The sequence below is a fragment of the Delphinapterus leucas genome, chromosome 6 (genome assembly GCF_059928025.1).
Source record: "Delphinapterus leucas isolate spDelLeu-1000000601 "Yukka" chromosome 6, BTC_Dleu_Yukka2, whole genome shotgun sequence".
In the NCBI taxonomy this organism is placed as follows: domain Eukaryota; kingdom Metazoa; phylum Chordata; class Mammalia; order Artiodactyla; family Monodontidae; genus Delphinapterus; species Delphinapterus leucas.
Window position 1 is genome coordinate 7975391 of NC_143134.1, and position 27925 is coordinate 8003315.

The following is a 27925-nucleotide window of genomic DNA, read 5'->3' on the forward strand; positions in this document are numbered from 1 at the left end:
AACAGCGTATTCACCCTTTTGCTCCATTACTTTCTGCCATTTTTCAGGCAACTTGATAATTCCATCTTCCCCAAACTTTTTATCTTTTTGAGCAAAGAACTGTTCCAGGTGCCTTTTACAGTCTTCCAGGGAATTGAAAATTTCTCCATTAAGAGAATTTTGTAAAGATTGAAATAAATGGAAATCCGAAGGTGCAAGGTCTGGTGAATACGGCAGATGAATCAGAACTTCCCAGCCAAGCTGTAACAGTTTCTGCCTTATCAAAAAGTTTCTGGTTATCAAAAAACATGTGGTCTTGTATTATCCTGATGGAAGATTATGTGTTTCCTGTTGATTAATTCTGGACGCTTTTTGCTGAGTGCTGCTTTCAGTTGGTCTAATTAGGAGCAGTAATTGTTGGAACTATTCATCTGGTTTTCTGGAAGGAGCTCGTGATAGAGGACTCCCTTCCAATCCCACCATATACACACATCACCTTCTTTGGATGAAGACCGGCCTTTGGTGTGGTTGGTGGTGGTTCATTTCACTTACCCCATGATCTCTTCTGTTCCACATTGTTGTACAGTATCCATTTTTCATTGCCTGTCACAACTGGTTTTAAACATGTAACGTTTTCATTACGTTTCAGTAGAGAATCGCATGCAGAAATACAGTCAAAAAGGTTTTTCTCACTTAACTTAGGTGGAACCCAAATGTCAAAGCAAATTCACATAACCAAGCTGGTGCAAATGATTTTCAACACTTGATTTAGGTATTTTGAGTACGTCAGCTGTCTCCTGCGTGGTATAACACTGATTGTTCTCAATTGTCTCGATTTGATCGCTGTCAACTTCAACTGGTCTGCCTGACCATGGAGCATCGCCCAGTGAGAAATCTCTAGCATGAAACTTCGCAAACCACTTTTGACACATTTGATCAGTCACAGCACCTTCTCCATACACTGCAAAAACCTTTCTGTGCGTTTCAGTTTCATCTTTACCTTTCTTGAAATAATAAAGCATAATATGCCGAAAATGTTGCTTTTTTCCCTTCTGTCTTCAATATTAAAATGGCTACACAAAAACACACCAATTTTGATGTCTTTCTTTAAATGCACGCTGATATGACAGCTGTCACATACAAACTAACAAAATTGTTTCAAATGAAGTTAAAGACAGCTAAGTGCTACTAGAGCCATCTTACGGAGAAAACCGAACGAAACTTTTGGCCAACCCAATAGAAGGAAAACAGCCTCTGCACAGGATTAGATGGGAACTGGGCTGGAAGCTGGGAGACCAGCAGGAAGTAACCATCACAGCCCTCGTGACAGATTTTTGTGGGTTGTTTGTATCACATCTTCACTCGAGCTTCTTTTGAACAATCATCACTCTTTAAAATATAAGTTTTAAAATGATCTCTGCCTAGCTTTTATGACGTGCCAGCCAACATCCTTGTCAGTTTTAATGCCTTGTTATTTTTCTCAGTATAGGGTGAATGAAAAGTGGTCTTAACCATTCAGTGGTTTTTGTAGCTTGTCTACAAATCAGATATCAACATGAAAGAATATTTCTGAAAATATGACATGCATAGATACTTAACAAACCTTAGACACAACAGGACCAAGAGTTTATCCTTTATGTTACAAAGAAACAGACTTCTTATAGATTACATGCCCGGTGAATGATCAATTTGATGACATGTGATGTCTTAGATGGAGAATGTCAGGGAATCTGATTTGGATTCAGGTCACTGGCCTGAGTTCTGCCACTATCTTGTTGTGGTTAAGTTATTTAACGTATCAAGGCTGTAATGTCCACATTGAGAAAATGTGGGGATTTTTAAAGTATGATCTCCATGTTACCCTGGAGATAAAAAATACAGTGAGTTTACATTATTTGAATGATATATTTATACACAAAGTTGTGTTACAAGGGTCACTGGAATGATAAGTAACAGAAAAGAACTACAAATAAAATTATTCTGATAGTCTAAACTATCAATAAATGTATACTATTCAGTATGAGTCTGTTGATGCTACAAATATAAAATAAAATTAATTTGGAAGAAATTTTAAACTTTTGGAGCCACAGATACTATGTGGTGACTTTGAGCATTCTTGGATATGCTACTGTATATTTATTATATATAATACAGTACAAATATTATATATGTGTGTGTATGTATATATATATATATATATATATATATATATATATATATATATATAGAAAAGAACTCTAGGTCCAGCCAGAAATCTGACTTGGGTCACCAAAGTAAAAACTTTTGCTTTCACCCAATTTCTGAAGTCTACTTTGCCTCAGAGAAACATAACCACTCCAGCTTTTGTATGATTAGTATTTCCATTATTTTACTTTCAACTAATTTGCATTTTATTTTTAAAATGGGTCTCTGAGAGACAGCATGGCAATGAGTCTCACACTTTTTCCAAGTCTGACAATCTCGGCCTTTTTACTGAAGTGTTAAGGCCACATGCATTTAATATTATCAAAATGGTTGTATTTAAAACTTCCATCTTGTTATTATTTGATTTCTCCCTCTATGATTTGTCTTTTCCTGTCTTGTTTTTATTAAACATGTTGCTTTTATTTTTTATGATTCCCACTTAATCTCCACTATCGGTTTATGTGGCAGGCAAAACCGTGGTCCCTCAAAGGTATCCACGTGGACCTATGTGATGCCACATCCAAAAGGGAGTTATGAGTATGGGTGGAATTAAAGTTCCTAATCGGTTCACTTTAAAATCGGGAGCTCATCGTGGATTATCTGCATTGACCCAACCTAATCACATAAACCCTTAAAAGTGAAGAACTTTTCCCAGCTGTAGTCAGACAGAAATGACACAGGAAAAAAAAGGCTTTAAAGACGGAGGAAGGAGGCTGTGAGCCCAGGAACACGGGTGGTCCCTAGGAACTGAGCACAACACAAAGGAAAGGGGACCCTGGTCCTACAGCCGCAGGAGCCGAATTCTGACGACTATCCACCGACCAGGGAAATGGATCCTCTCCTGGAGCCTCCGACACCTCGATCTTAGTGTGGTGAGCCCTGCGTTACACCTCGGACCTACAGAGCTGTGAAACAATGAAAATGTGCTCCTAAACTACTAAGTTTTGAGGTAATGCTACATCAGCAGTAGGAAACTAACGTAGTTTATTCACTATATTTATTTTATTGTTTGGTGGTTGCCCAGGGTTTACAGTATACGTCACTGGCTATCATGTCTACCTTCAAATGATGTCACAGCCTTGACATCTGCTGTAAGGAACTTACCAGAGTGTACTTAGACCCCAATTCCTCCACACTTTCTGCAATTCATCCATTTTAATTCTACATGTTATAAACCCCACGTGCTGTTACAACGTTTGCTCTAAACAACTTAATAGCTTTTCAAGTGATTAAAAATGAGAAAAGAAACCCTTTTAAAGGAAACTTTGTTTTCTACGCATAACACTCTGACACCAAGTGTGTGGGTTTTCCGCCCAGCAGTACTCTATTTTCTGTGGACGGCAGTGAGGGTCCTGCAGCTCAGTTCAGTCCTTACCTCTGTCCTCAGACCCCAGAGCCTATGGGCTGAGCTCCACAAGACGGCGCCCACCCCACATACCAGCTAAGAGAGGTGGGGACTTGGGTCGACTGGGCTGCAGACGGGGGTTCCCACAACACTCCTCAGGTTCTGACTTATTAGAACGGCACAGAACTCCGGGAAAACATTACCTACGTTTGCCAGTTCATTATAAAGGCAATTATAAAAGATAGCAATAGACAGCCCAATGAAGCGGTACCCAAGGGGAGTTCTGGAAGGTTCCCGGGCCGGAGCTTGTGTCCCACGGGGCTGGAGTGTGTCACCCTCTCAGCACGGGGGTGCACCCACCAACCCAGAAGCTCTCTGGACCCTGTGATTGGGGATTTTATGGAGACTCCATCACGGAGGCATGAATGACTATTAACTCCATCTCCTCCCGAGAGGACGGAGGGGGCCTGAAAGCTCCTCCCTCCTAACCGGGGCTTGGTCTTTCTGGGGACCGCCCCCCAACCTGAGGCCATCCAGGAGCCCCAGAGTCGCCCCCTTCCGTAGAAGACGCTCCTTTCACCCAGCAGTTCCAGGGGATTCGGGAGCTCTGTGAAGGAGCTCCTATCACTCTCATCACGCAGGAAATAAGGGTTTTAGGAATCCTGTGTCAGGAACTGGGGTCAAAGACCAGATATTAGAACAAGATATGCTCCCAGCGCCTCTACTACTCAGGAAATTAGGGTAACAGAGGCTCTGTGTCAGGAAACCTGGGCAGGGACCAAATGCATTATTTCTCACCATGTCGCATGTCACCCCGATAGTCCTCTGCGTAGATAGAAACTTCCCCGTGGCATCACTACCTTCTAAAAATTCCTGTAACATTTCTTGAAATCTCTCAACTTTGGATTGTTTAAAATGTCTTGATTTTAGGGCTTCTCTTTTGGCGCAGTGGTTGAGAGTCTGCCTGCCGATGCAGGGGACACGGGTTCGTGCCCCGGTCCGGGAAGATCCCACATGCCGCGGAGCGTCTGAGCTCGTGAGCCATGGCTGCTGAGCCTGTGCGTCCGGAGCCTGTGCTCCGCAACGGGAGAGGCCACAATAGTGAGAGGCCCGCGTACCGCAAAAAAAAAAAAAAAAAAAGTCTTGATTTTAGCTTTCTTTGCCAGGGATGGTAGTTTTTTTTCTTTTCTTTAAGCACATTAGAAATGTTCCACTGTGTTCTGGCCTCAAGTTCTGTGGTGAAAAGCTTGCCGATGTCCTGATCTCTGTTCCTCCCCACTTTATTGTTCTTCCAGCTGCTTTTAAGAGGCTCTTCTTAATGCTGACTTTCGGCATTTTGATCAGGGTATGCTTTGGTTCGTTCTTCTTTGTTTCTGTTTCTTGATGTTTGTCGTACTTGTATCTGTGGGTTTATAATATTCATCAAGTTCAGAAAATTTCAGCCATTATTTCTTCATATAACTTTCTAAGCCTCACACCTCCAGTACTGTTATTCATAGGTAATGCATCTGACATGGCCCCAGAGTTCACTAAGACACAGGCTTCTGTTTGTTTCTTTCTTCCTATGTGCTTTATTTTGGGTAGTTTCTATCACATCTCTTCAGGTACATGGACTTTTTCTTCTGCAGTGTCCAACGTGCTTTTAACTCACCCAGCACATTCTTCATTTCTTGCCAGCTTCCCCAGACATACTATGTGGGTGTTTTCTTCATATATCCCCTCTTGCAACTGCTGTCCCTGTTTACCTTTATATAACTGTGCATATTAATAATATTTACAATAGTCGTTGCAGGTCCCTGTATACTCATCCCACCATCACTGTTATTTCGGGGTGTATTTTCTGGACTGCAGTTTCTCCAAGTTGTGGACCATATTTTTATGCTTCATAGCATACAGCATACTTGGCAGATCTCAATTGGATGCTGCACCTTGTGAATTTTAAGTTATCGGTGGCTGGATTTTCTGGAATACCTCTACGTGTTATACTTACTTCTGGCATGAAGTTAAAAACCTGCACGTCAGTCTGACTCTGAAGGCAGCTTTAAGGCTTTGTTATGTGGGTGCAGAGCAGACCTTCATTCCAGGACAGATATAGTCCCACCAGCAAAGCAAGTCTTATTTCACCATAGGGACGAACAACCATTTCTTCATCTACTCACCAGGCAAGGACATTTGGGTTGTGGCCAGTTATGTAATTATAAATAAAGTTGCTATAAACATTCACATATATGTTTTTATGTGAGTGTATGTTGTAATTTCTCAAGGATAAATATCTTAAGATGGGATTTCTGGGTCATATGGTACATTTATGTTCCTTCTAGAAAACACTGCCCAACCGTTCTTCAAAGCAGCTGCACAACTTTGCATTCCCACCACCAGCGGACGAGAGACACAGTTACCCAGGCCCCACCTAGCACTGCTATTCATTTGGAGCCATTCTCACAAGGATGTAACACGCATCTCACTGTGAACCAAAGTTTAACATCTCCCTAACGTTGATGGACATCCAGATTCTTTTCATGTGTTAATTACATCATATCCCTTCTTTGGTGATGTGTACAGATGTTCTGCCCACTTTTAGTTGGGTTGTTTGTTTTACCACTATTGAGAAATGAGTGTTATTTATATTTCCTAGATGCAAGTCCTTTATCAGATATGTATTTGCCAATATTTTGTCCCACTTTGTGGCTTGTCTTTTCAACGCTTAATCAGTAGCTTTCAAAAATCAAACATTTTTAACGCTGATGGAGTTTGGCATCACTTTTTCCTTTTATGCATCGTGTCTAAGAAACCTCTGCTGACCAAAGGTGACATGTGTTTGTGCTTATGTTTTCTCCTATAAGTTTTATAGTCTTAGGCTGTCCACTTAGGACTGACTTTTACTTGAGGTAAATGATGACTTTGGGACTCTCTTCCATGGACTGCTCTGTTGGACACAAGTGAAACTCAGGCCACCCTTACCCCACTTGGGGAGAAAGTGAACCTCCCAGCTAGGAGCGGGGACTACACGTTCCCTTGTGCTCTGCACGTGCTGTAGGGCCTTGTGTTGCCCCATCGCGGGACGCACTGCAGCCTGGGCCCAGTGATCACATGGCCTGCCGGCCACGGCAGCTCCTCAGAGGGAAGCAGACACCAAGCTCTGGACCACTGCCTGGTTCCCCCAGGCTCTCTCCTGGTCACAGAGCCCAGGACGAGGTACACAGACGTGGTCCCTTCCCCAGGGTGGGCTGCTTGTCCCACTTCTAATCCCGACACCACCAGGGTCACTGCGGGCTTTGTTCCTGTAGCTGCGCATCTCAAAGGGAAAACCAGGCGCAAATGGGATCCCCTCCCCTCCCTGTCCCAGCATCTCTACTTTCTTTCCTGGGCCTCAGAACTGCAGTCAAGGATAATCAGTCAAAATCAGTGCAAGGAACCCCAGGATCTTAAAGACAATGACGCAAAATTAGTACATTTATGGATTATTATGAATGATCCCCTTTTAGTTTATATGTAATTAACTTTAAAACTAGTGAGAAGGTAATACTTCATATAAAAAAATTACTCATAAATACATTTAACTCGTTATCAACCTTCGCATTTTCCTACAGATGTTAGAACACAGGGACCCAATGCTACAAGTGATACAGTGGAGACTAAATAAACAGAAAGTACATAAACTGTATTTAAAAAGCACGTGATGCTGTCTGCTTCTAGTATTTCTAAAAATGGCTCGCTCCCTATTTTTCTCCACTGCTCTGACTGGGTCTGTGTTGTACGTCTGGGTTATCATGTGGCCCCAGTGTTCCAGCTGCGACATTCTTCTCATAAAAGGCTCAATGCCCAATTTCCAGGAGCTCACAACTCACAGTGTTATCATAAAGACAGGGGATCTGTGTGTGAAATGCTTTCCCATTGTCACAAAAAGGATCAAATCTGCTAGTCTGTCAATATGAGATGAGAGAAAAAATAACTGAGGGATAATTTAAATTTATAAAACTGAAATATGTATTAGTTAGGAAACTGACACAATGCAACATTCAAAAATGGTTTTTTAGAGTCTAAGGTAATTTGTACCTTATAACAAATTCAGAAATAACACACAGCTAGCTACGTATGGTTTACTCAGAGTGGCTTCAGGTCACAGGCTGTGGTTCTGCATGGCGTGGCCTGAAGGTCTCCGACGGCTGTGACTTCCTGAAAGTTCCCCTTAGGTCTTTGCAAGGTTCTCCTCCCTTGAGAATGATAACTTTCATGAGCTTTTATGATAGTTTTTTGAAACAGAAGTAACCTAGGGCTCAATCTTATAATAAATGTCATACTTGAGATACTTATATTTTTAGGATGTTAAAAATAATAAGTATGTGGCTTTCATCTGCATTAAAAGAATATTATATGCAAACAATTATATTAAAAAGGATAAAATTACCATGTTTGTATGCAGACAAGGGTGGGAACCGCATTTAGGAGGAGGTTAGGTCATTTACTTTCTTCTCCTCTCCAGCGTTCCTGAGATATAGTTGACATAACATTGTATTATTTAGTCCAAAGTGTGCAGCATATTCTCTTAGCAACTTTCAAATACACAACAGAGCACTGTTAACTGCAGTCGCCATGCTGCACATTACATCCCAGGACTTATTTATCCCCAGAACCTCTTATCTTCTAAGTGGAAGTTTGTACCTTTTGATCCCTTTACTCAGGTCCCACATCACCCATGCCCACCTCTGGGAACTAGCAATCTGCTCTCTGTAGCCATGAGTTCTCTTTTTTTTAAGATTCCTCATACACATGAGATCATAGGGTATTTGTCTTTCTCTGTCTGACTTATTTCACTTATATCTGGGATATTTAAAAGAGAACATTTAAGTAAAGCCATTGTAATTTATTTATGTTGTAAAATTTGTCATTATCTTAAAACGCTTTCAATAGTTAAACTAAAATTTTTTAACATGGTGTGAGACTCTATCAAAGTTTGTCTGAAAAAAGTAATTCTGTATTTTACTTGTTACTTATTTTGTAACTTAGGTGTTGCTCAGCAATCAAGCATAGCTAAGGTGTGAAGCTGGGCATTGTGTTGAAAATAAATTACAACGAACCTTGTGGGAGAAGATAATGCTTAACTCTTGAGACATTTTACAACATTCTCTCCTTTTATTTATTAATCCATTTTTGTCAGTGTCCTTCCTTTATCTGTTCCTTAAGTATTGGTATTCTATGTAAAATATGACACAAATGAACGTATCTACGAAACAGAAACAGACTCAGCCAGAGAACAGACTTGTGGCTGCCAAGGAGGAAGGAGCGGGTAGGGGAGGGAGGGATTGGGAGTGTGGGATTAGCAGATGCAAACTAATATATGTAGGATGGATAAACCACAAGGTCCTACTGTGTAGCACAGGGAGCTATATTCAATATCCTGTGATAAACCGTAATGGAAAAGAGTATTAAACAAAAGGCTGTAAAAAAATAGTAAATATTGGTATTCTAAGAACTCATTTCTCAACTAATTTTTTTCTATTTATTCACACCAGCTCGTGTAGGGATCACTCACTTACGTGGTCTTAACCAACGTTCCTCAGAGCCCACAGCCTATGTCTTCAGCTCCCCTACCTTTTCTGAGGTTCACACTACGTAAGTATAAGCAAAGGTCTTATCATATAAGACACTGTATGATAACAGTACACTGATTATATAATCAGATATACGCATATCTCAGACAAGTGTGGTTTATAGGATATAGTCTGAATCCATTTATTTTTTCTCTGATGCTCTCTACACATTTGTTCTTTGGCGAAAGTTTCATTCTATCTCTGGGTGAAAACTCAGGTGGTCCCCTAATTCCTTCAGCTCGGCTTCAGGTAACAAGTGTAGGTGAACTGGCATTTCAGAACGCCTGACTTCACGTCACCCACACAGCCCCAAACCTGACCCTCCCGGTCACTACCTGGGGATGTGGCAGAGGCAGTCATGTAAGCGGAGCATCACGTACCCCAATCCTTCTTCACTCCCTTTTTTTCTTATGACTCTCCTCTTACTTTCTCTTTTTTTTATGACCACCTCCAGGTTTGGGAGTAGGTGAAGAATACTTAAGGGCGGGTGGGGAGTTTCTCACCACACTGATGTCTGGCTGAGGACGGCTTTGTGCTGGGGGCGTTCATCAGGCTTTGAAAGCTTCACCTGTCTTTCTCCTTGTAGATCCTTTTATGGACCTTCCAGGGCTCCCCGGTGTGAACAACTGCATGTCCTGGATGTGTGACACTCCTCCGCCATCACCTCAGCCCCTGTGCACCGGGTGGTCCATTCTCTGTTGGGACTTACTACTCCCTCTTGGGCAGAATTACGCTGGTTCTGACTCACATGGCTCAAATATTGTCCACAGTAAATATCCTTGTGTGTCTTGACCAAACACACAACTCCAAAGCAGCAGCAACTTTCCTTTGCTTTGACATCAAACAAGTAAGCAGCTCATGACTGTCTCTGACTCTCAGATTTTCCTGGTGAAATTCAGACCAGAATCCAATTGTCTGGGAACACATAGAAAACTGAGCGGTTTTGTTGAAATCTGTCCCTCAATTTGAAGTGAAGGGAAGCACAAATCTATCATCTTCTTAGATAACATTAAAAACTTTGGACAGTAAAACGTGTTTTTTTGTTTTGTTTTTTTGCTGTATGCGGGCCTCTCACTGTTGTAGCCTCTCCCATTGTGGAGCACAGGCTCCGGACGCACAGGCTCAGCGGCCATGGCTCATGGGCCCAGCCGCTCCGCGGCACGTGGGATCTTCCCGGACCGGGGCACGAACCCGTGTCCCCTGCATCCGCAGGCGGGCTCTCAACCACTGCGCCACCAGGGAAGCCCCATAAGTTTGTTTTGAGGTAGTGAATACATTTAGGGAAAGACATCTAAAGCACTACAAGTTGTTCATTATCAGCCCAGGACAGGGATCTGGGGAAGGAAACGCTTAGACAAGACTCACTCAGGGACTCGCTTGGGCAGAAAGACTGATATCCCAGACCTGGTCAGGCACAGTAAGGATAGGGGAGTATCCTTCACTCGTAAAAGGAAAGAGAAATCACTGTGCAGCACCCTCTGAATTTTATATATCCCATGACTTATGAAATATTTAGCATACAGAAATCTTCAATTAAGGATATAAAAATTATCATGGAAATAAATGGTTTATTGTATGAAAATCATCTCCTTAAAATAATCTTTATAGGTAGAGATATAAAGTACTAGGGATGCCCACCAAAATACTTTTTCCTAATATTAAGGACATGGTTTTAATCATTAAATCTCAAGATACCAAAAACCTGGGTAGAGTTTTGAAATTTGCAACAGTTAGCGCCAAGACCAATATGAGTAAATTTGACAAAGAGATAATTTAATCGACAAAAATCTTTCTCTTGTGAGTTGGTACAGATTTTCAGTATAACTCAACTCAAGAAAGCTTTAAATACACGTATTAATCCCACTCTACAAAAGTTATTTGTATTTATAAGAAACAAAAACATTCAGAAACATGATAGTAAAGGCAAAATAACGATTAGTAATTTTTGGAAACATTTTTAAAATCTTTAGCCAAGATGAAATAGGAAACTATCCTCTTTGTGCAAGTGTCTTTATATGTCTTTATGTGTACGAGTGTGTCAGAGGCAGCTATCACAATTGACGTGAATTATGTATTTGAACTAGTTTAGTATTCTTTGAGTACTGAGAGATCCACTGGGAGGTTACACAAAGACGCAAAGAGCAGAAGTTCATAAGTTCAGAGCCCACAAAATCTATATTCAAATCCCAGCTCTACCACTTACTTATTGTGTGACTTCATGTTTTAACTCTCAAGCTTCTTCATTATAAAGTGGAGAAAATAATATCCATCCCGTCCCCTTATCCTCCACATTCACCAATCCTTATAATCCTTTAGAGCACTGAAATTCCCATGAGACATCTAAAATCACTTTTAATAAATGCCTAGCAATGTCTCTTCTCTTCAAAGATGTGGCAAAATTTTCTGAAAGGCAGAAGTTATCAAACACAAAGTCTTTATAATCGAAGATCGTCTCTCAACGTTCCTGTTTACGCCACTGTAGAGAATGGAGTTATTCACATCTAGAATGTAGACACGTAGCAGTTCAGTCCCTCATCTTAGGGAAATGCAAGCCTATATTAACAACTGCATCTGTTTAGGCAGCAAATATATCAGCATAACTGAGATTCACAAAAAATCAATGTAAAACCATCCAAAGGAAAGCAAAAACTCATTAAATGTAAATTTTGAAACATAGTCAAATTGACTGATGGATTGCCCTCACTCAATGAAGGTTTAAAATTTTAAAGAGTACTGTAATACCAAAAAAAAAAACCAAGAAAGAAGACTGTTAAATTCAGGAAGGAAGAGGGGTAAACGGGAATATGTAATGGAAAATAAAGTATCATTTTAGCCCACATTGGGTTCAATACACAGGTCTGGTAGATTCAAAGACAAAAATAAGGTAAGACAAAAATCCTCTCCTCAACCTGTCATTTAAACAGTTATTTTAGATTCTGTTTCCAGTAATGTCTGAGTAACATATACTGGACTGATTCTTCTACTCATAAATTGTTAAACTCTGCACATAATTTAAAAAAAAGACAGGAGGGAACCAAAGAGTGGATAAGAAGCAGGCACACTCTGGTGGGTAACCCACACTCTGAGGAGGGAAGTTCTATGGAGTGAATTCTCAGGTCTCACTGTTTTTGAGCCTGGGGACAGATCTGGCATGGCAAATCACATGAGGGACAATGTTGGCAAAAGAATGCAGACATTCCAGCTTGCAAGAATCAAAAGACTGTTTAAAACTGCTGAAGATCTAGGTAGAAATTCGGGAAGGAAAAGAGCCAGAGAGCCCAACATTGTCTGCCCTAGATTCTGATGACCCATCAGACACACACACACACACACACACACACACGCACACCATAGACTCAACTCACCTCCACTAGAGGCTGCAAATCTGAACTGAGGTTAGAGCTGGTGCCCAAGAAATATAGTTTTCATTTAGAGCTCAACAAAATTAATCATCTACTAAAACAAAAAACACTCAGTGGACTAAACTAACATAACAAAGCCTCCCACAATTTAATATCCATAACATTGGGGGCACCATCCCGAATTAGGAGATCTATAAAGCACCAGGGAAATGCGACATGTTCTTAAAAGAGATGATCAACTGAGAATAAACCTGAGATGAACCAGTTGTTGAGTTAGCGGACAAAATTTTAAAGCAAATAAAATAGCTCTCTTTAATGAAGAAAAAAATATGCTTGTAATAACTGCAATGACAGGAATGATCAGAAGAGAAGTAGAAATTATAAGAAAGAACTAAATAGAAATTCAAGAATAAAATAATAGATAAAGCTACACAACTTTAAAAAAAATCACAGATGAAGCCAAGAGCAGAAGTGACTTCACAGAGGAAAGAAAGATACTTGTGTATAGATCAGCTGCAAGGATCTACTGGAAGAAAAGCCAGGATAGGAATGAGCAGAGCCTCTGAGACTGTTACATTGTATCAGGGAGCATAACACATGTAATTCAAGCCCAGAAGGGAAGAGAGAGAGAAAGGGGCAGGAGAAGTCACCTGAGGAAAGGTGGTAGAAGTTTTGACAAATACCTAAATTTACAGATTAAAGAGATGTAACAGTCCTCAAGCAAAAACACAAAGGAGGTCATTTCTAGTCGAACTGTTAAGAACTAAAGATAAAGGACACATCACAATTAAACAATTCAGTTAAATCCTGGTATCTCATCAGAAATTATAGAGTCCAGGAAGGGCTGAATGATATCTTTAAATGAAGAAAGAAAACATGTTTTTAATGCTTTCAAAAATCTATATCCATTGAAAATATTCTTCAGGCAAGAATTCCCTGCTTCCACTGAGGGAGGAAGTTGAAAAGAGTATTTTTCTCACCCTAACAATAAGAAAAATATGAATAATCTACAAAACCACAATTTTTTGAGCTCATCAGGGACTCTGTGTCTCTGGGCAGTGTAATAACTCAGGACCCATGACAGGCTTATGGCTCCAGAAGGAGACAGTGCGAGCATTTGATCACCTGAGAAAGCCACAGAACATTATATAAGCTATGGAGGAGAACGCAGCCAAGATCTTCCATGAATTGCGGAAGACTTAGTGTATGTCTACTCTATGACAGCAGACAACCCCTGGAAGCCACAAAAGGAAGAGGGATCCATAAGCACCAACAGATTTTATTCCACAGACCTCAGCAACTGCTTTCAAGAAAGACACGGGGTGGGACAAGAGACCCAGGAAAGCCACCTGGGAAGCAGAAGCTGCTGTGAGAAAGTATGAGGGTCCTCCTATGCCCCCTTTCCTGTACCCCTCACAGAGCAAGCCTGAAGTTCCTGGGGGAGAGTGGGAGCCTCTGTCACCCTGTGGACACAGCTGAGGATACTTCACCACAGGAGTGGGAAAGAAAAGCCCAGCTCTCTCTGAGTGACAGCAGGACAATATTCAGGGTACAGATCACGGGAGAACCCTGCCACCAGCGGAGGATTGGGTCTCTGAGAAGGCCCCACATCGAGACCCAGGTACATGGTCCTACCTACAGCTACAGCTCAACCAGAACAGAAAGGGATGCTCCTAGGTCCGGGTAGCAACTGTCGAATACTGAGTATCAGTAGCCTGCCAGTGGGGGAAAGACCATGAAGGGGGACCTTCCCTGAGGCTGGGTTTCAAAGGAAAATCATAAAGAAGCATGTGGAGAAAAAGGCCATGGTAACTAGCCCCACCACAAGCACAGGGCAGCACAAAGGAATCTGAAGCCTGAGGTGCAGTGAAAGTGACAATAATAAACCAAAGCACAACCAAGTTCAGGTATATGACTGGACCGACTTGATCACCTTATCAAAGGCCAAGCAAAAAAAACAGGAGGCAACGTCACTTTCAGGCACAAATACTATTTACCTCAGTCTTACTATCTACTCAACATGTCCACTTTTAACGAAAGAAACATACAAAAATGGAAGGAAAATTTTAAAAACATTGCTATGAGACGAAACACTCAATAGAAACAAACTCAGATATGACAGAGGCAGCAACTATCAGAGAAGTAATTTAAAATGAATATGATTAATAGATTAGATGCTGTAGTATAAAAGGTAAAATCTGCATTAAAACTATAGGCAGAAACTATAAGAACAAAAACCTAAAAGATATGTCAGGAGAAGTAGGGAGAGGGGGTGGGGCAGGAGTGCAGGGCATACAAGGTCTGTAGATCATTATCAAACAGACCAACAGACAGTGACTGAAATGGCAGAAGGAAAGGAGAGAAAATAGGGTAGAAGAAGTATTTCAAGAGTTAATGAAGAATCCTCCAAATTAATGAGATACCTCAGACCATAGAGGTAAGAATCTTAGAGGACACCAAACAGGATAAGAACCAAACAAACAAAGAAACAAAACCTAGACACATCAGAGTCAAAAACCAGTGATGGGGAGAAAAATCTTTAAAGCAGCTCGAGGCACAATACACATTTCTACAGAGGAACAAAGAGACGAGAATGACCAGCTGACTTCCCAGCTGCAACCACGGAAGCCAGAATACAAGGAAAATTCATCTGTAACGTGCTGAAAGAAAATGGGCTCTTGACCCCAAACTGTTTACCCAGAGAAATTACCTTTGCAAAAGGAAGGTGAAGTACCTTTCAAGAAACAAAAATGGGAGAAAATTTATTTAAAACAGATGCGATCTATAAGAATTGTTGAAAAAAAAAAAAGATTTCTTTAGGCAGAATAAATGTGATATTAGGTAGAAACTTGGATTGCTACAAAAAAGAAACTGAAGATTTCTGGATGCTGCATAAATGAAGATAAATAGGAAATTCAGGTTTTTAATTTCAAATTGTTTTAAAAGATAATTGAATGTCTACTCTAAAGGCATTAGCAATGCATTTGTATTTGTAGCATATGTAAAAGCAAAACATACGTCAAAATAGCACAAAAGATGGGATAAATTGAGAGCTGTAATTCCTTCTAATGTATACAAAATGGCAAAATAGTATTTGAAGGTAGCTTGTGAAAAATTAAATCTTATAAATCCTAGAGCAACCAATAAAAATCTTTTAAAAGGAGGTAAAGTAAAAGTAATGTCAAGAGCAGAGTCAAATGAAAACATAAAAATACTTAACTGGTCCAAAACAAGGCATTATAAGAAAAGAAAATGGGCAAAGAGGAGATGGAAAAAATAAAAGTAACTAGCAAGAAAGCAGATTGTAATTAAACCATATCAATAACTGTATAAAATGCAAATAATCTAAGCATATCAATTAAAATACAAAAAAATGCCAGGCTGAATAAAAAACCAAGGCTCAACTATATATTATCCTAAAGGAAACCATTAAAAAAATGGCATAGATTGAAATTAATATATGGGGAAAAAAATATCACGCAAACACTAATGAAAAGAAAACCAAACTGATTCTACTAATAATATATTTGACTTCAGAATAAGGAATGTTACCAAGATAAAAAGGGGCATTATATAATAATAAATTGTTCAGTAAGAAGACAAAACAACCCTAAATGCGCTTGTTATCAGAAATGAAGCTTCAAAATACATGACAAGGGGGTTTCCCTGGTGGTCCCGTTGTAAAGAATCTGCCTTCCACTGCAGGGGACGTGGGTTTGATCCCTGGTCCATGAACTAAGATCCCACATGCTGCGGGGCAACTAAGCCCGTGCGCCACAACTACCGAGCTCCCATCCTCAATGAGAGAGCCCGTGTGCTGCAAACTACAGAGCCCATGCGCTCGGAGCCTGTGCGTCACAACCAGAGAGAAAAAACCCTAAAGCCACAACTAGAGAGAAGCCCGTGTGCTGCAATGAAAGATCCCGTGTGCCTCAACAAAGATCCCACGTGCTGCAGCTAAGACCCAACACAGCCAAAAAGAAAAAAAGAAAAAAACCCGAAAAAACAAAACACATGACAAAAAACTGAACAGAACTGAATGGAAGAACAGAAAAATTCCCAGTTATATCTGGAGACTTCAACACTATTCTATAAAAAAAAATCAGTGGAACAAGTAGACGGAAAAGAGTATAGAAGAGCCGAACGAAATTTGCAACAAACTTGAAATAACTTCTACCGATAGAACACTCCAACACATAATAACAGAATACAGGCTCCTTTCAAGTGCATTTGGAACATATTGTAAACCATAAAACGGACTTTAACACATTTGAAGGAACTAAACCCACATGAAGTATGACATCAGAACGTAACACAATTACAGGAGAAATGCATCACAGAGAAACTCTCAAAAAACAGAGAGGTTAAAGAGAAAATAGAGGCATAGAGAATAAATGTGGCTTAAATAATTGCAAAGACGTTATTTTAATTCAGTAAGGAAATATGCTCTATTGCCAGAATCCTATCACACGCCAATAAATTGGGGATGGTTTAGAGATTTAAGTGCAAAAATATATACATTAGAAGAATATCCATATCAGTATTTTCTTAGGGAAGTCTCTCTCACAAACTAAGAACTCTGAAATCAAAAAAGATGCCGTGAGAACATATTTGCAATACGATGACGATTTAAAAGGTTAAAATGATGGAGAGTAATCAGCTTGCTGCCACGTACTGTGTATAGTGTGAGATCATTTACATTAAAAATGCTTATGTGAATATATATGCTTGTGTGAGAATGAAGTAGGATTGGAAACCATGTGTACCAGGTTGGTAACAATTTTCACCTAATGAGGGAAGGAACGGATGGAGTTGGTAAAAGGACAATAATTCTCTTCATGTTCCTTCATGTGCATTAAAAAGATAAGCATGTGAAGGGCTTCCCTGGTGGCGCAGTGGTTGAGAGTCCGCCTGCCAATGCAGGGGACAGGGGTTTGTGCCCCGGTCCGGAAAGATCCCACATGCCGCGGAGCGGCTAGGCCCGGTGAGCCATGGCCGCTGAGGCTGCGCGTCCGGAGCCTGTGCTCCGCAACGGGAGAGGCCACAACAGTGAGAGGCCCGCGTACCGCAAAAAAAAAAAAAAAGCACATGTTACACGTAATCAAAATATATGATATTAAAAATTAAATAGGAAAAAACAGTGTTATATATGTTTCCTTCCCAGCTGTGACACATTAGAATAATTTAATACTCATTAATGTCTCAAAGGAATCATCATAAAATTAATCGCTTTTTAATTGGCTAGCCTGTGGCCCAAGGACCACTATGGTGTCTAGAATCACTTGTTGCCACATTAAATAACCTACGGCGGTTATGCGTTTGAGCTATTTTATTTCCTTATTACACTTTGTCCCTTCGTTTTTGCTATCACTTTTTGTTGCTTTCAAGACATCTACTAAGCAAACATTCCAGGTTTTTGTGTATTACTCAACTGGCATTATTAGAGTAAAATTTGACAAAAATAATGCTTACTTATAAATGACTGAATATATATGACATATATATGGAATGTGAAACTTTATGTTTTGTTTTCTTTTTCTGTACAGATTTTAAAAAATCTCTGTTGGTTTTTTTTGGGGGGGGCGGAGGGTACTTTATCCCTTTTTTTCTAGGTTCAAATAGTTCAAATTACTGGTTAAATGTGCTCTGAACACCCTACATGATTGTATTTTGAAATTAAGGTATTTATTTAGTTGAAAATGGAATGTAATAAAATTGACAATAGTTCACTTACCCTGTGAGAAGCAACCAGCAGCCTACTTTTTAATGATTCCCAAGTTTTCAAAGCTAATAATGATTCCCTCTATTTGGAATACTACACTTCCTAAAGACTAGAGTCTCACCAAAATTTAGTGCTAGTAAATTCAACTGGATAATTTCCCAGGTTATAATAACGTAACAAAACATTTTTATTATAATACATCATTCACTTAGCACCTTATTTTATATTTATCATTTCAATCTAACTAAATATGAAATACATAATTTCAATCTAGCTAAACAGGAAATACATAATTTCTATAAAATTACATCTAAATATTAAGACAATACCTTAGCAATAATTAGTGTATAATTAAATTTTATTATGGAGAGAGTTATTGGATCTACCTACTAAAAGTAGAAAATGCAGATAACAAACACAACAAGCAGGGATCTGAATTTTCATTTTATTACTTGAAATAAGAAAAGAAAATTTATCCACCGACTTTAGAGACCTTTGTTTTCAAAAATGAAGTTCCCTGCTATACCTAGAATGCTCCTGATTAAATTAAAATGGGACATTTTACGAATGTGCCGATTACTTTACACATGCAAAGTAGAGTAGTGAATTTCACATTGTTTAAGGACAGAAAGCACTGACAAAGCAGACCCGCGGGGACACCATTCTCCACTCTCCTGTTTCCACACTTCAGTGGCAGCCAGCGCCGTCCCTGAACTCATTCTCTGACTCGTACTGTCTATTAGTCTATAAGGTTAGAGCAAACAGATGTAAGTTTTCAGAGTTATTTTGTAAGAAAATAAATATTCTATTCACAAACAGTCTAACAACATAGAAAGTAAACTCTATATTTCCAGACAGTAAACAGGGGCCATTTTAATGAAAATTACCTTTGATTTAAACATGGCTAGAGATACAGATCCATGAAAAGACGAGTATCTATCTCAAGGGTAACACGGTACGTGTTAAACAACAGATACTGGCACGTAAGCATACTTATTCGCACAACCAGAAAAATATACCCGTCGTGGCCCTCCCTTACATATTCGCCCCTGGCAATAATATTTCGACGTTTGAATGCAAACAAAAATTTTTCTCTGAATTGTTTTCCAGATCTGTCACTCTTTCTAGGTTAAGCTGGAAGTTGGCTGGTGAAGCATAAAGTAGGTACGCTGACCACTCAAAACGCAGTGACCCGGCCCCCCAAGGATGGACTTCATTCTACTGTCCCCTCATTGTACAGTGAGTGTTGCAGTCTAAAGTTGGGGTGCAGGTCAGGATGGGGGCTTCCCGTCCCCACGGAGGGACAGACTAGGGGTCCGAGGATGGACAGTAGGGGACGGACTCTGAGAGCCTGGCCGCAGACAACCGTAGGCTCTGGGGAAGGTCAAGACCCACTCCCTCTAGCCCTGGCACCGCAGGCTGGGTTCCACGATGGAGGCCAGCCCAACTAAGGGACCCGCGGGGGGGAGTGGCCTCTTTCAAGGCTCAGAGACCGGGGGCTTTCCTGATGCTTTGAGGAAAAGCCAAAGGGAGGCTCTTCCCACCTCGTGAGAGAAGGCTGCCAACGAAGGGTCGGCCCCTAACAGACGGGCCCCAGTGAGCAGACGAAGGAAGGTCAGCGCATGGAAAAGGACCCAACAGCCGGAGGGAAAAATCAATGACACGAGGAGCTGAGGGAGTGAGGAGACAGCCCACTTACATTTAAACACACACTAGGGTGCTTCCGGGCGCACACATTTAAAAGTACACAACTGCTCTGTAGACCAAAAACCGTAATTTCCCGGCTAAGCCATCCCGCACGTGCATTGTAGGTGGGCAGCAAACTAGGGGCCCAGACGACACATCAGAACACAGACCAGAGCCGTGAAAGGGCTGAAATTCTGCGTAACATAGAGACGGCTGCAGGGTCTCACATTCCTGCTTGGTAGGTAAGAGGGTCAACCGCGCAGAGAAGCATTTCTGAAGTCCTCAGTTTTGCTGCCTCTTAATCCCCACTGCCCTCTTCCCCGACAAAGGTGCTTCTAGCCCTGCTCACCCCTTCCTGGAAAGGAAAAGCCTTCTTCTGTTTGATTTGAGACGCTTGCAAGTTTGAGGTTGAAGCATTCTCCCCATCGCAAGAGTCTTTAAATAAAGTCTCTCTTTACTTAGTCTGGGTTTGTTCCCCCTTTTCTTTTCCCCCGAGACGTGGATGGTTGATCGGATGGGGATCCCACACGTCTGAAGCAAGGCCCTGCAGTGACACCCCACCTTGTGGTGGATGGTGGGCAGGACACGCGGCAGGCTTCGCTCTGCGCTTGTTCTTATTTGACATTTTTACGGTGTCCTGAACACCCCTTGGGCCCCACTGTCTTCACCCAGGGCTTCTCTGCTCAGTCCCGACCCTCCACTCCTGCGGTCAGTCACTCAAGCTCAGGACCCCAGCAGGGGCAGGTCTCGAGGGGTTCAGGGGCTCCAGGAGCAACCACCTTGGGCTAAAAAAGCTCATTTTGTTAAAAATATAGTTTTATCCTAAGATAAAATTTACCCTAAGATAAAATTTATCCTAACACTAATTTTCAAAACCTGTATAAGATAAAATCTACACGGATACAAAAAATGATGAAATGTTCCCCCCAAAATTATTTGTCATGGTCACTGCTGGCTAATATTTAAAGGGTGTATTTATTCACATAATATTTTAAAATTAGTATCAAATATTATACTGGTACAAAACTAAAATGTAATTTCTTTTCTTCTCTAATGACAAAATTTTCTTGGATTATTGGCCTACTCTTAAAAAGAGATTGTAAATAAGTTTTTCTTTGTCTTCTGGGCAATCTGCCTAAATGGTAAATATTCTGTATCTGATCAGAATATTTTCCTGTGCCTTATGTTTATCTTAGTTATTAAAAAAACCCAAAGTACAAGTCTGCTCGCTGTCATACTGGAGACTCAGAAGCCAACTATGTATGTTTACAAGAAAGACACTGAAGTCTAAGTAATAAAGAAAGACTGACAATAAAATGTTAGCAAGTATATCAGGCAAATGTAATAAAGTTGAAAGTAGGAGTGGTAATATTACTATCCGATAACGTGAAATCTATGCTAAAAAGTGGTAAGTAGGGTACAGTGTAATAAAATAAAGGGATAAGAAGCATAATTAATGGATAGAACAGAAATAAATCCATATATCTAAAAAACAGAGCAGCAAACACATACAGCAAAAAGCACAAAAAGTACTAGAAGGACCTATTTAAATACAATTATAATGTAATCCATCAATATGGATTTCTCAGAATTAAACATATAAGCTGACATAACTTAGGACGTTTTTTTGTTTGGTTTTGTGCTATGGACTGAATTGTGTCCCTCCCCCCCAAATTCATGAATATGAAGCTCTACCCCCCAAAGTGATGGCATTTGGAGGTGTGGGCTTTGGAAGGTGATTAGGTCATGAAGGGAGAACCTCATGATGCGATCAGTGGCCTAAAAGACAGACTCCAGATCTCTCTCGCGCGCTCTCTCTCTCTCTCTGCCTTGTGAGAAGACAGCTGCCTCCAAGCTTGGAAGTGAGCCTTCACCCAGACCCCAATCTGCCAGCACCTGATCTAGGACTTCCCAGTCTCCAGAATTTGAGAAACAAATGTGTAGTGTTCAATCCACCTGGTCTAGGGTATTTAATTATAGTAGCCTGAGCTAAGACATTTTATTTTGTTTTGCTGTGCAAAAGCCCCGCCAACCTTTGCCAATATTTTGTGAACAATTCACTACCAAAAAAGGAAACCAAGATTAGATTAACAATGAAATGTAACAGCATGCTCACCTGAATGAACAGTTAAAAAGAATGGTAGTAATTTTTTTACTTCCAGGGATCAAGACAAAAGTTAACTCTTCGTGCTTTGCTGTTAGAAATTAGAAAGGTCCTAAGCTTTTTGCAAAGCAGTCTGGTAACATCTATTATTGTTTATAATTTGAAATGCGAAGTAATATTGACCTATTACTTCGACTACCTGGAATCTTCCTTATAGAAATAAAAGCCTACCAATTAACCACAGAATTGATTGCGAAGGAGAAAATAATCATTCCTAGGGGAACAAGTGCTTGATTAAATTATGGTATATCCACACAGTGTAGTATTTTGATGGCTTCTTTGCTTCATCCATCCATTAATTCTACTCAGTTTTAACGTTAGTGAATGCTACGTGTCAAATTATTCTACATTCTGATGATACAATGGTGATCTCTCATTTATGGTTCCCTAGTGTGCAGAGAGAGAGAAAATAAACAAAAAATGTGTAGATGAATATTATAGTAAACGGTGAGAGATGCTATGGAGGAAAAACAGGACTAGAAAAGAGATGGGGAGCCCAGTACTGGAGGGCCGGTGTCAGGAGAGGCTTCACCCAGGGGTAGGTGGGTCTCAGGAGCTGAGGGACTCGGCCACTCCCCATCTAGGGACTTATCTTTTAACAGCTTCCTTTTGGAGATTTACTCCCTTTGGCCTCTGACCCCTTCAGGCTCTATAAATAATCCTCTACCTACTGTTTCACTGATTCTGCAAAGACATTCAACTCCCAAAGAGCTTCCTGTTAATTCGCCCACAATATTAAGACTGTCTCATTTTTTGTAAGAAAAAGCCAGAAAGGGAAATAATATTTAGGAATGTGTACAATTAACCAGGCATTGTACTGCGTGTCCTACAAGCTCTCCTTTTATCCATTTCCAAATACAGGTGGGATTATTAATCTTAACTAAGCTCAACAAAGAAAGGTGAGAGAGAGAAATAAAAATATCCAAGTATGAGTACTGGGAGAACAGGTGTGGACATGAATCAAAAAAGTCAATACGGAAGGATCTGGAACAAAACTTTGCGCTATGCCAGACATGAATACAGGGGCAAACATACTTTATTATTTCTATTAAGTAAGATCAGGCATCTTACTTACTCTCAAGGCATCAAAAAATTAGCTTCTGTCAAAAATTTAAACGATAATTCTGGAGACAAGCCTGGAAGCACTCCTACGAGGTAGGGAAATACTGTGGTTTCTTTGAGGACTTCCTAAGAAGGAGCATATAGATGTGGCCACCACACATTCACACACAATTATTATGTCTTTCTGTGAAAGCTGAATGAAAAATAATGATTACATTCTTTTGAACATAAATACGATCCATAAACACCAAGTGTTGGGATTACAGAAAATTCCTTGGTGACAAGAAAACAAATGGGGCATTTTAGGAAACACTGATTAGGGATGGCCGTGCCCTCTTTATCAAGTGATTCTGTTAGAAATGGGTAGCTGAGGGTTGCGAGTGGGAGTTCACAGCCTCATGGCGATAAGCAGCGGGCAATGGGCCCTTCTCTTGTCAGCCGGACACTGCCCCTGGTCACTGCCCCACTTTCGCCCCTTGCATCTTAGAGCGAATGAGGCGGTCTTGGAAAGCTCCCCCCAATTAAGCTCAGGTTTCAATATCTTTCTTTTACATGCATGAAAAATGTTATAGATATTTTTTATAAATGAAAAAATATAAAATGAAGAGTTCATAAAATTATTCATAGCAAGTGCACTATTTCAGGTTGCAGTTCCTATTTCTAAGAAATGAAAACACACTTTTACATAGATTATATAGATGAAAGAATCACGTAAGATTCGTTTGGCTCTTAGTTCCTTCTTTCTTTTTTATTTATTTATTTATTTTTTTGCGGTACGCGGGCCTCTCACTGTTGTGGCCTCTCACGTTGCGGAGCACAGGCTCCGGACGCGCAGGCTCAGCGGGCATGGCTCACGGGCTCAGCCGCTCCGCGGCATGTGGGATCTTCCCGGACCGGGGCACGAACCCGTGTCCCCTGCATCGGCAGGCGGACTCTCAACCACTGCGCCACCAGGGAAGCCCTTCCTTCTTTCTTTGATGAATCTGATTTGCAGTGTGGTAAACATCCTGACATACCTGGGTCAAATCAGAAATGACTACAGTGGAGGAGGGCTAATCGTGTTGTTTAAAAATCTAAGCACTTCAAAATTATTACCTTTGCTCCCCGTGTTGTTCTACTCTTTAGCACTTCAGCCAAAAGACTGGAAAATATTCCTACTCTTTCAATTCAACTGGAAGCTCAATGCTGTCTCGAATTCCTTTTCCAATCGGAGTTGTCACAAACGCTTTATTTCCTTGCAAAATACATGTCATGGCTGAGCTTGGAAGTAAAAACAATGTTCAGACTTCTGTTCAGCATCTAAGTAAACAGTAAACTTTGACCTAAGTGATTCACTGGACATAAAATCCCATATCAAAGACAACGACACACATCAAATTTAGAAGCCTTACTGCTTCTCTCCGGCCGCAGCGATGCTTTCGTCTTCTTGTTCTGGCCTCCACTCTCATGCAGGGCCTTGAACCAGTCCCGCAGTCTGCTGGCCATCTCCCTGAGCTCCAGGTCACTGCAGCCTGGAAACAAAGAGGAACAACACAAAGCCTGAAGAGTCACTGAGCATCATGTCAGAGCCAGTTCTCAAATTATTCCAATACCTAAAAGGTAACAACAACTAAAAGGGGAAAACGAATACAGTTGCTAATTGTGCTTTAGCCTTGAAGAACGAAATATGTGTTTGCAACATAACAAGATGCAGTATAACAGTAACATTTCTTTAATAAAGAAATATGACTAGTGGAATTCTGCCTGCACTCTTCAGAGGCTCTGCCTGTTAACATCACATGGATCTAGTCATAATATTTACGTACTGAATACATCACGGGAAGATGCTGGTGGATCGTCTGGGGAAATAAGGGGCTGAAACACCAAAATGAATATGTACACATTTATTATTGGCTCTACCTATTATAATAGCTTACGATTTATAAACCTGCATTAGTATGTGCAATATATATAGGAATTATCAAATATAAATATGTGCTCTTTTTATTTGGTTTAATCTTAATCCTACATATTTTTTGACCACAGAAAAGGAAGAGCTCTTATTTGACATTAGGAAAAGATTTAAGAAAATGATACCATATTTCTGTTGTAAAAGAAAGGTGTTAGCAAACGTTAACATTTGGACTTAATTCCTCTTTTCAAAATATTGTTATTTACCAATAATTATGTTCTTAAAATTAGTCTATACAATAAGAGTAGCAGAATATATTTTATAAATATGTATGCGTGTGTGTGAGACTAGTGCTAAAATATGGTACGTCAAATTCAGTAATTTGCTGCCAAAATATTTTGAAAATATAAGAAGTATTTATACTGTTACCGGAGACCTCATTCCTCTTCAAGTAACTAATGTGCAATTTCCTGAACCAAGTGCCCTTTAACAGACTCAGATTGTTAAAAACAATAATTTACACAATGATATTAAAGTGTTACATTACACTTAATATATGCTATACACATTATATTACAATATGTATTATATATAATGTAACATGTACAACATAAAAAGTATAGTGTGCTGCAATATAATTTAAGAATCTAAGACCATTTCCTGGTATTAAATAAAACTGCAGACTAATAGGCCCTCCCGGTACCCAGTGAGGTGGAAGACCCATATCAGCAAATCACTGTGACATTTCAGGACCCTGGAGGCATGAAACAAGACCCTAAAACAGCTGTGGAGGTAGAGCAACACGAAGTGCTGTGTGCAAAGAATAAAGACTTGGAATGTCTTCAGACTTTTCAGGAGTAACATTGACAGGCAGAAAGACAACTGTTAAATTACTTCGTAGTTTATACTGGGAATCCTACATCCAGAAACATCAGGTGGGAGAGTAATCTAAAGATATTTGAAATATACAAGATCCCAAGATTAACCACCCCACATCACCTTTCCCCAGGAGCCACTGGAAGATGTGATCCATCAAAGAGAGAACTGACACTGTATGTGAGACACAGGAAATATGAGCCTTAGGCGAGAAGTTAGGCGGTTTCTGGGACGACGGGAAAGAGCGTCCCAGGACACGTGCTGTGGGTTTGAGCATCGCTGGTCGAGGGTTAGGGCTGCAGGATTTACAGCTATCATTTCATCCAGGGAAACAATGAGCTACGTGAAGGTGGAAGAAAACATTACCTTTACAGGTCATGTCCAGGCTGGCTGAGGCCGAGGGACAGAGACAAAGAGTCCCTCTAATGTGACCGTGGACACTCCAGCCCGCAGCTCTGTGCCCACAGACATCCAGGCTAGAGTCTGCTGACTCCACAAACTACTATGCAGAAGAAGACGAAAGCCTACCTGAAGAAAGGCATTCTTCTACATAAGCGCATATGCTCATTTACCTGACACGTATCTCTGGAGGGAAAAGACAAGGCTGGTGAGGCTAGTTCTCTCCAGCGGGGGGTGGGGGGGGGAACCAGATGAAGGAAGGAAAGTGCTGTGAGGCAGTCTTATGTTTACTGTTCATCTCTTTTTTCCTATTCAATTGTGTGCTTAAACCCCTATTAGCATTCAAAAATAAACAGAAAGTTTCAAATTTCTTTCAAGAATTAATTACAATGCTTCCAACCCTTCACCCAGCATTTCTCTCTCTTAAAAATTACCTTGCAGGTGTACCACACATACACAAGCTTATTTAAATTGCACAACGTCATTTACTCAGCGCTTCTCTAACAGCAGGGGCGTTAACAACACCGCTCATCAGCAGTGGCCTGATGGGATAAGCCAGGGACATCCGCCCCCAATGAAGCTCTGAGTCATTAACACGTTAAGAAGCTCATTATGTAGAGACTTGGAACAATACCTACACTACAGCTTCTGGTGAAAAAAGACGAACACAAAAGATGTTAGGTACACTTCCGTTTGTATAAAAAGGGAGGAAAATGTGTTTGTTCATGTATGCCTAAAATATCTCCGGAAATACACAGCAGAGATCGAGAGACTTTCACCTCTGCAAGGGGGATGGGGGAGAGGAGATCCAGGTTGGTGGAGACGTCTGTGTACGTACATTTATACTTTTATTTTATTTTTTCCCACCCATATGAGAGTCCTTTATTTATATATTTATTTATTTAACTTTCATTTATAATTTTAAACATTACACCATGTTAATGCATTACCTGCTTTAAACAAATAAACATTCAAAAATGAATTTTAGTTCTCTTTCCTTTATCCGCCTTATATTTTTCCCAAACCACACCCAGCAAAGAGCAAAGTTTCATCCAATAAAATACCTGCTGAAGAATGATAAAAAGTCTGTTGAAAAGATGGCATAAATTTTCTTTTATTGTGTTAGTTAATTTTAGTGATATAGTGCTTACCATGTATATCTAATGAAGTGTTTGTAAACTTGTATGATTTTTATGAGGTTAAGTAATTTACATTTAAAAATAATACCATTAAAAAATTTCCTCAAATATGAGACATCACACAGCTTTACTGTGTGTCACACACACCTTAGCTTAAGTTTCAACAGAAGGTTATGTATGTCTTGTAATAGAACATTCCAGGAATTAAGAATCCTGTGGTAATAATGATATGATAACAGCAGCTAACACTACACACTTACTGCTAGTTCTTTACAGATATGAGCAAGTTTAATCCTTATAAACACTCTATGAAGATTATACTACTGGGAGGACCTTCAAGATGGCGGAAGAGTAAGACGCAGAGATCATCTTCCTCCCCACAGATACATCAGAAATACACCTACACGTGGCACAACTCCTACAGAACACCTACTGAACGCTGGCAGAAGACCTCAGACCTCCCAAAAGGCAAGAAACTCCCCACGTATCTGGGTAGGGTAAAAGAAAAAAATAATAAACAGACAC

The 27925-nt window shown here is 40.3% G+C and overlaps 1 protein-coding gene across 5 annotated transcripts in view; it reads right to left on the minus strand.

Annotated features, from left to right (window-relative positions):
• The window catches only part of SPOCK3 (SPARC (osteonectin), cwcv and kazal like domains proteoglycan 3), a 424772-nt gene that overhangs the window by 17461 nt on the left and 379386 nt on the right, over positions 1 to 27925 (minus strand). For 4 of the 5 annotated variants that reach the window (XM_089912672.1, XM_089912669.1, XM_089912670.1 and 1 more), the window contains one exon: positions 24487 to 24606. The exons of the other annotated variant lie outside the window; for it this stretch is intronic. In XM_089912672.1, the coding sequence (XP_089768798.1) occupies positions 24487 to 24606 (120 nt within the window). The remainder of the gene's footprint in view (positions 1 to 24486; positions 24607 to 27925) is intronic. 5 annotated transcript variants of the gene reach the window in all.